Raw genomic sequence first — 9,692 nt, 5'->3', positions numbered from 1 at the left:
AAAAAATGTATTGTTGTGCCTTTGGATGTCAGAATCGGAATGCAAATAATTTTTATATAACACTGTCGTCAAAGACGCCATTTGAAGATAAACGCAGACGTTTAAACGGACAGACTATGGATGAAACCTGCTATGATTACCCTACTTTTAAAGCATAAATTTGATTTAAACAATAGGTCTATATAATATTCATATAGGGGACATATTGTATTAGCCCTACAGTTGAAATACATGCATGAAATACTATTTAAACCTATAACATTTTACATAACATGTACCTCTTTTATCTCACAATTCTGACTTTTTTTCTTGCTAATGCAAGTTTATATCTCCTAGTTCGGACTTTATAACTTTATTCAAGTCAACAATTGCGAGTTTGTCAATTCTGAGGAAAAAAAGCCAGAAGTGTGGATTATAAACTAAAAAGAAAGAATGACAAGTTGATTTTTCTTACCAGAATTGTGAGATAATCTCGGAATTGCAAGAAAAAAGTAAAAAAAAAATTGAAATATGAACTCAAAATTACATTTTTATTATTTTATTCCATGGCTTGAATAGACTGCTACGTTAAAACTGTCATTTTCTGCCACCAGATAGGCTCCACCCACAAAAAAATGTCATCACTGTTTGCAAACACTGAAATTGGTCTATTGGAATATGGCAACACAATACAATTAAATGGTTCCCATAATTATAAAAATGTAAATGCTGCAAGTGTGCCACATCGCACTTTCAACAATTTTTTTTCTATTTTTGAAGTTTCCACCCACGCCGCCGCCATTGTGTTTTCGCAAGCGACAACGGTGTACCAGTTGTAACGCCATGGCGAAAGTTCGAGCAAAGCATGCTAACTGTTCTGTCTTTGGCTGCACAGATGAGCACAGAACACTATTTAGAATCCCAGCCTCAGAGGAGACAAGAGAGCAGTGCATTTATTGATTTATTTAATGCATATTATGCTGCTGCCACACAGATCTAATATAAACATGATTTCTTTCCCAGCTGTTTTTCACAGACATAACCAACTGTTTTTGTAACTTGTGTGTTTTTTAACATAAACTTGTGTGTATTTGGCAGTTTAAGCGCAATAAGACATGAAAGAGAACTAGTACTCACATGCCATGTGACAGCCGCTTTCTGCACACGTGCTTCGGATGTGGGCACTCAGAAAACCGTATATCAGAAATGTAAACTAATATGGTTTGATATGACATGATAATCAAAACCAAACAGATGTTTTTTGGCAAAGTATCTGAGGTACGAGTTGTAAAGGCACAGCCCTATTCTGGAAAAGGGGGCAGGGAGCAGCAGCTCATTTGCATTTAAAGAGACATGCGCAAAAAAGTGTGTTTCTGCTTCCACTCAAAAGAGGCATTTTCAAAATGATATAATAAACAATCTGTGGGGTGTTTTGAGCTGAAACTTCACAGACACATTCTGGAGACACCTGAGACTAGGGGTGGAACGGTTCAACTTACTCACGGTTCAGTTTGTATCACGGTTTTAGAGTCACAGTTTCGGTACGGTTCGGTAGGCTATGATCTATGTTTAGGGAAAAACTATACTGTCCAATAAAAATAAAGAAAATAAGAATAATCTATCTAACTACAAGCAACAGCACAAATAAATACAAAGATAAAGATACAAATAAAATAAACAGTGATTTTCAGTTTTTTTTAGGTAGGTCGAACATTAGTTTTTAGGTACAGAAATTGAATAATCAAATGTAAAATAGCATAGCATATTTTACTGTATAAATTAAATATAGTTTTTTATTAAAGTTACAAAAGCTATTCAATCAAGAGCAGTGAGTGATTTCCTTGTTAATGTATGTTTAATTTTAAGAAAGTGCTGTCACTTTAAGAGAATGCACTGATCCAGTACGTTCAGCCGGCTATGTCTGCTATAGGATACTTACCAAGACGGGCATTTTGACATAATTTTTGTGTGAATTTGTCCATTTAAACACAATACTTCAGAGAGAGCTTAATATTTGCGCGTGTTCTGAGGCACGTGTTTGCGTGCTTTGGATGAGCGCACACACATCTTCTCACTGCGCGCGCATCCTCTGGCTCTTAAATGTTTAAACTGGCAAGGCTTAAATGAGTTTAGTTTAAACACAGATATCAACGTGTGCTGTTCAGGTCTCACCTGTGCACGCACGCAGAGGCATAGCAATAGGGCAGGCAATTGCCTGGGGCCCCGCATTTTGAGGGGGCCCCCGACAGCTGACCATTTGAACAACCGGAAATGTCATTATTAATATAACATGGAGCAATATATCTGTTTTCAAACTGGCACAGCGCTTACTCGTGCATTTGTTAATTTAAACATGAAGAGGACTTCTCCGTCTGGCAGCCAGAAGCGGAAAAAAGCAAGAAGAGGAGGAAAAGAGGAAACAGACAGTGGTAAATGATGGAGATAAAGTGACGTCAGCGTGCGCTGATTCGAGCGATTTGGATCACTGAATCATTTTGCCATGCAATTGATTCAATTGACTCGGAGATTCAAAAAGATCTGTTTCTCTCAACACTACTTGCCAGCAGAGGCATAGCAATAGGGCAGGCAATTGCCTGGGGCCCCGCATTTTGAGGGGGCCCCCGACAGCTGACCATTTGAACAACCGGAAATGTCATTATTAATATAACATGGAGCAATATATCTGTTTTCAAACTGGCACAGCGCTTACTCGTGCATTTGTTAATTTAAACATGAAGAGGACTTCTCCGTCTGGCAGCCAGAAGCGGAAAAAAGCAAGAAGAGGAGGAAAAGAGGAAACAGACAGTGGTAAATGATGGAGATAAGACTGACTTAAGGATAATTATATGACAAACAAATGTTTTTGTTGTTAATTCCAGCTTATTTTCGTTTAATTATTTGCAAGATGAATTACTGGTAATAGTCCAATTACTAATAGGGTTGCTGGGAAACAGGTTAGCTAGGGTTGCACTTAGCAGCAGCATATTATGTAGTGTTTAGCAGGTATTAATATAAGCTGCAATATAATAGGTGGTACCGGGAAAGACGTGCACATCACCAGTGTCACCGCTTGGCAAGTTTTCGGTACTAGGGATGCAAACTTGTCACCTTTCGGTGAAATTCGCCGTTTTGAATTCAAAATGGGTCATTTGTGTGATTCGTGTAGATCCGCTGAGTTTTTAAAATTGTTTTAAAATTGTACCAACTAATTCTGTACCGGCTCGAAGTCACCCGCTTTCATACGATCCTGTATGTTTTTGTGTTTACGCTCTGGTTTCGAATTACAAAACCAAAAGTTTCTATTTACAATGTGTTTTGCAGCATTGAGTATTGTAACCAATCACAGGCATCTCTGTTGAAAGCAGTGGCCAATCAGAGGTGTTTACTGTAGGTTAGTCAGAATCCGCTCTAATATAATTTTTGTTTCCGCAAGTTTACGTAGTTCTACACGCTCACAGATCTTCCTATTTACAACAAGACAAAAAGAAAGCATACACGATGTAAATAAGATATTCATTGTGTAGTTAGTTATTGATTATGTGAGGAGTTTTCGCGTGAGTAAGCTCAGACAGTTGCGCCATAAGGGAGGAAGCGCCCTTTGCTCGGTGTCTTTTACATACATTCACAGTTTGAAGAAAAGTTTAAGAGGACCAAACGTCACATATACTGTTTCAGGAATGACAAACGCGAGTGTAAAAAAATTACGCGAGTAAATCCACCAAATTGATCCGCGATTGATCGTGATACGTGTAGCAATGACGGAACGAACTATCTGACAAGCCGATGTCAAAACAGCTGTGCTTTAAGTGATGCAGAGTAAATTCAGAGTAACAAAACTACAGCAACAAGAAGTCTGTGAACAACAAGTCAACAACCCTAACCCTAACCTTTAGCAGCTTCTACAGGTAAAGAAAACTTAAAGCTCTTTTTTGATGTGTCCTTTCAGGCAATGTTTGAAAAAATTCATTTTTCAATTAAATAAAAAAAAAAAGCCAAAATATTTAATGCATTATTTAATTATTATACCATTAATAATTAACTTAATTTGTAGTTAGCTAGTTAAGTATTTAAATGATTTACCATACTAGGCTGTTGGTGTCTGGGCTTATTTATTTATTTATAAATGACATGAGACTTTGTGACTTCCTGCACTTGCTATACTTCATAGTCATTTTATAATCGAAATCCAAAAGCAAGACGTGAAAAAAAAAACTATGGAGTTGAAATGGCAACTGACCTAATGGGTGATCCGCTGCTGCCATCTACTGGATATAATGGTAATTTCATATAATTTTCATCTTAAGTCTTTGTTTTCCACCAGGAGACAATTTTTTTTTTGTCTTCATGAATGAAAGTGAACATTTAAAGTAAATTTTGGCTGAGTTAAAAAAATAATAATAAAGGCTTTAAATTATTATGAGTGTTTAAAAATGTAGGGTTTTATTTATTTTTTGGGCGGGGGGGGGTGCTCATCTTTGTCACCCATGATTAGTTTGCATCCCTGGGTACGGTGTCTTGCTGCTAGTGTGGAGCCTACGAATCAGTATAAATAAATATCATTACATTTACTTAGTTGACATTATTTATTTAGCTCTTCTACATTAAATTTAGTTGAGTTAACATAATTAGTTGTCAACTAATAAAACTAGTAAAGCTGATAAAAGTCAAAAGTTTGGACACACGAATGGGAAGTGTGTCCAAACTTTTGACTATACTGTACTATAATATAGCCTACACATAAAGAATATCGGCCGATATATCGATATCGGGCTTTTTTACTCCCTAATACCGGTATCGGCCTCGGCCCCCAAAAAAAACATATCGGTCGGGCTCTAAAAAACATACCTCAGGTCAACAATGAACCAATTGAGGCTGTCAGCAGCTGGCACTAATTTCAATTGAACGGAACATACGAAGGTCTTTGGATATGAAGGACATAGTGACAGCATTTGCTGCAGCTAAGGCTCGTAAGCACCATTTTTAAGGCGAAAATCTGTTACTGTAAATATAAAAATTGTACTGTATCTTCAAGATTGTATTGTACAGTATTGGTTTTTCTGCCATAAAGATGAAGATTGATATTTTGTTAAAGAATAAGCACTTTGTTTTAAAAAATAAACAATTTATGTTCTATTATATGTGTTTTAACTACTCTTTGTATGTTGTATAAATATATATCTAGGTAACGAAGATATATTAACAAAATAATCTTTTAGTAGGGCCTCATCTATTAATTTTGCCTGGGGCCCCCACTTCATCTTGGTTCACCTCAGCTTGCCAGTGACTGAATTCATGTTTAGGATGAACTGATTCACTATTATAGGGAGCGAAATGAGATGCACCTTTTCTGTTACTCATGTGCAGGAGCGCTTTTACTGATTAATGTCACCATATAAAGCATTAAAATGTAACATTTGGTAATAAGTTTACATTTTTACAGTTTTATATACAATTCCCTAAACGAGATTAGTCGATTTAAACACTTTAAACTATTAAAAGCACACACCTTTCTTCAGCCGAATCACAGACGCAGGAGCATGGGCCAGCCTTATGACGTCACATCGCCAAACCAAAATAAAAGTATTTTTCGCCAAAACCATGGGATTTACGTTAGGAAAAAAAATGTAAATAATAAAGTTTATGATGAACTGAAGGAATGAATTGCAGAGCTATCAAAACCTTAAAGTTATTAATACAGTTCAAGTTTATATTTAGTCATATATCTAAATGTAAGCTACTGTTTTCAATTCATGATAAACTACAGAGCATTTGTTAAACCAGTATCTTGATAACAGGATTGGAAATAACTTCTGAATATTTCAAAATCATAAAGAATTTGTGGATCAAAATTACATTTGTGGTTGCAGAGAGATTTAACTAATTTAATAACTGAAACTGAATCCTTATGACAATGTATTACATCTCAGTTTCCCCCCAGAATATAAAGGCAATACATCAGATTTAAGGTTTGTTTAAAGTGGATTTCATTAAAGTTCCATGACTGTAAAGGATTACATTGACGGTGTGTTTAAAACAGTTATAAATATCATTACATTTACTTAGTTGACATTATTTATTTAGCTCTTCTACATTAAATTTAGTTGAGTTAACATAATTAGTTGTCAACTAATAAAACTAGTAAAGCTGATAAAAACATACCTCAGGTCAACAATGAAACAAGAGAGGCTGTCAGCAATGGCACTAATTTCAATTGAACGGAACATACGAAGGTCTTTGGATATGAAGGACATAGTGACAGCATTTGCTGCAGCTAAGGCTCGTAAGCACCATTTTTAAGGCGAAAATCTGTTACTGTAAATATAAAAATTGTACTGTATCTTCAAGATTGTATTGTACAGTATTGGTTTTTCTGCCATAAAGATGAAGATTGATATTTTGTTAAAGAATAAGCACTTTGTTTTAAAAAATAAACAATTTATGTTCTATTATATGTGTTTTAACTACTTTTTGTATGTTGTATAAATATATATCTAGGTAACAAAGATATATTAACAAAATAATCTTTTAGAAGGTCCTCATCTATTAATTTTGCCTGGGGCCCCCACTTCATCTTGGTTTGCCTCTGCACACGTGCTATCAGCACGATGACGGAATAAATGACTGCTCATATTCCAGCATATGGCATTCGCATTGAACAAGAGTGAATGGGTTGTCCACGTTTTTTTTTTTTTTTCCATCGCTGTACTGGGAAGCCAGAATGCGCATACATCAACAGAAACATACATTAGCCGAACCCTGTTTGTTTTACGTGTTGTTATTTATAACAAACCATATTACAGATGCGTTGTCAGATTTAAGTTAGTGCATGCCGAACCGTGTGTGGAGAACCGTACGGTTCGATTTTTTACCGAGAACCATTTCGCCCTTACCTGAGACCTATGTTACATATTGTAAAAAGGGGCGTAATAGGCCTCCTTTAAAGCCAATTGATCCATTCTGAACATGAACATTCTGGGGTGATGTTACATTAACAAGTAAAATAACAAGTGACTTGGTATGTTTTTTTCTTCACCTTTTGCATTTCAGGACTTGCGTCATTTTTCATTAGCTCTCCTTTTTTGTGGATTGTTTCTCAGTGGGATTTTAAGTGAGAATCCATTTGAAATAAGTATTTTAAATACCCCATTCAACAAGAATTCTTAACGTCAATGTTAATAATTTAATTCGCATGTTCATTTTAATAATCTTAAATACAGTAATCTTGCATTGTTCTTTTGAAATATTTGGCGTTCTATATTATGACCAAATCTCATTTTCCCTTTGACCAGAGAACCAGAGGCCAGAAGAGGCAGAGAATGTCCATCTGCGAGGAGGAGAAGATCGAGGTGAGCTTTCCCTTCCTCACCCCGCACTCCTTTAAGACTGTCTATCTCCCTCATCTACCTCTAATATTTAGAGAGCGTGATGAAGGAAGACAGCTTGTGTATGTTTACACAGCAATCTCAGCCCTCTCCACTCACCAGCTTAATTCAAACACACACGGCGGTCGCCTCTAATAGCTTGCGTTTCCATAGGAACCTTTGCCGCGGGAGCGCAGACAGAGGCAGTCGACTCTGCAGAAAAAGCCCAAAGCCGATGACACGCGGACCGAGTGCACCACCTGCAAGGGCCCCGGCGACAATGAAAACCTAGTGAGGTGGGTAAAGCCTGTGCGGCGTGCGTCTCTGAAGCATCTGCGCGTGCGAGAGCGTGTTTGATCTGGCGGGGGTTATATTCGCCTGATTAAAGTTCAGGCTTCGTTATAAGGACTCTGCCATGCATGTGTGAGTGGGAGGCAGTGCTGGCTCCACAGGGCCTTCTCTATTTGGCTGTCACATGTATTTGCTCACTTGGTTTGGCAGTAATGAGCTGTCTGATTTACTGTCACCATTTGGCCTCAGGTATGAGGTTGCGGTTCCTTCGAACAGGATTATTTTAACATAAGCGTCAGATCCAGATCAATTATCCTATCTTTTTCCTTCCTTTAACACCTCCTCGTCATGCTTTTCAATGCCGTAACCTCGTTATGTTTTTTGCTAAAATATACGCAAGCATGACTTTTAATTGACACTGACATAATAGTTAATTGACACTGACATAATAGAAGTGCCAAACAGTCACCACTTCCGTCTCATGACGATCTGACATAAAGCTGTTTTTGGGTAATTGGAAAATGGCTTGTCAGGTTACAAGTACTTCAAATGCTTTTAGGAGATATGCAATGTTTTGCGGCTAGTTCGAGTTTGCTGCCGTTTGGCCTCGGCTGTGGTGTGAGGTGTGTTGCCCTGACTCTTTCTATCTTTGCATTGAACAGGTTGTGAGAGCCGGGCACCACCTCCTCCCCTAGAAAAGGACAGATGAGAGAGAGACAGGGAGAGAGAGAGAGGGAAATTAACTCGTTTGAAGAGCGGCGTTGGGGTTGGGGAGGAGCCACCTCCGACTGCCACCTTCGACCGTCCCTTCTGCCCAAAGCGGACCGTGCCATGGACTTGATCATGGTTAAACGACGGTCTGGCGAAAATTTTCTAAAAGACGAAAAGACTGTCATATGTGGACTAATATAAAATCGATTCAGTTTGCACTGGGAGGGAGAGATCAACCCTCATTGGACACTATAAACGGACTTTATATGGACAGAATACTCAGTTAGCCAGTTTGGAGGCACATATCGTCGTTCTTTGTGGAATACATGAACAGTGACGCTGGTTTTGGGCCTTTTGCTCTGTGGATTAAGCCAGATTCTGGGCCGTTTCACCATCTTTGCAAGCGATTTGCTGTCATCTGGCCTTCTTTGGGCCTCCTGGACTTTCTTTTTCTCTCTCGCTTTTACACTGACTCTAAAACAGCGCACACCTCACTCGATCAGCTGTGTTGATTGAGTCAAATGTGCTTCTGAAAGCTAATTGTGTCTTCTGTCTTGCTTTTATTATGAATGCTTTTAATGCTTTTGTTTCGTGACTCTGCTCTATTTTGCCTGTGATGTGTGAATTATATGGTTAAAAGTGGTTAGATGATATAATCAGTAGAATCTTTTTTTGTTTTAAGTGTTTGAATTTTTTATTAGTTGTGGTGGCGTAATATTAATAGCTCAAAATGATAATATCCGTACTTAAACTTATAGTTCTTTCCTTGGTATCATGTCAGTGATAGCGTGAATATCACAAGAACATATCTGGGTATATTTCACCATTTTTAATATTTTTACATTATTTTTATGATATTCACACATTTTCCATCCCGAATCTGATTACCATAATTAGGGATGCACCGTATCGGGCCCGATACTGAGCTCTTGTACTCGTACTCGTACTCGTTAAAATGCCCCGATACCAAACGCCGATACCACACAGCATGTGATAAGTGCCATATTCAGACAAAGAAACACCGACAACAAAACAAAAGACAGCAGAATGGAGTTATTAGAGATTAAGGATGTATACGAAGTATATGTATGCAATGAATATAATGTTAAGCATTCAGTATTAATGCCTGTATAGCTGATGTACGCGAGCTGATAAACAAATTGAGCGCGCGTGAGTGGATTGAGCGCGCGGCGGCGCAGATGCGCGAGCTTGTCGAGTGAATATATCTTTCTCACAGACATCACTGGAAAGTTTGTAGTTCGGTCGGGTATGTCATAAACAAGTAAGTAAAACAATGCACAAGTTACTTAACGGTAGAGAGAGAGAGAGAGAGAGAGAGCGCGCGCGCAC

At 37.8% G+C, this 9,692-nt stretch overlaps 1 protein-coding gene and 1 long non-coding RNA gene across 2 annotated transcripts in view; one reads left to right on the top strand and one right to left on the bottom strand.

Moving 5' to 3' along the window:
• The window catches only part of LOC107670015 (uncharacterized), a 718,471-nt gene that overhangs the window by 150,598 nt on the left and 558,181 nt on the right, over positions 1-9,692 (bottom strand). The window lies entirely within an intron of this gene.
• LOC107670007 (PHD finger protein 14-like) overlaps positions 1-9,692 on the top strand; it is a 118,315-nt gene that overhangs the window by 70,321 nt on the left and 38,302 nt on the right. Inside the window, exons 15-16 of the mRNA XM_016462474.1 lie at positions 7,269-7,325; positions 7,515-7,636. Coding sequence (XP_016317960.1) covers positions 7,269-7,325; positions 7,515-7,636 — 179 coding nt within the window. The remainder of the gene's footprint in view (positions 1-7,268; positions 7,326-7,514; positions 7,637-9,692) is intronic.

The sequence above is a fragment of the Sinocyclocheilus anshuiensis genome, unplaced genomic scaffold (genome assembly GCF_001515605.1).
Source record: "Sinocyclocheilus anshuiensis isolate Anshui unplaced genomic scaffold, SAMN03320099.WGS_v1.1 scaffold253, whole genome shotgun sequence".
NCBI lineage: Eukaryota > Metazoa > Chordata > Actinopteri > Cypriniformes > Cyprinidae > Sinocyclocheilus > Sinocyclocheilus anshuiensis.
This window is presented reverse-complemented; position numbering and strand designations above follow the sequence as displayed.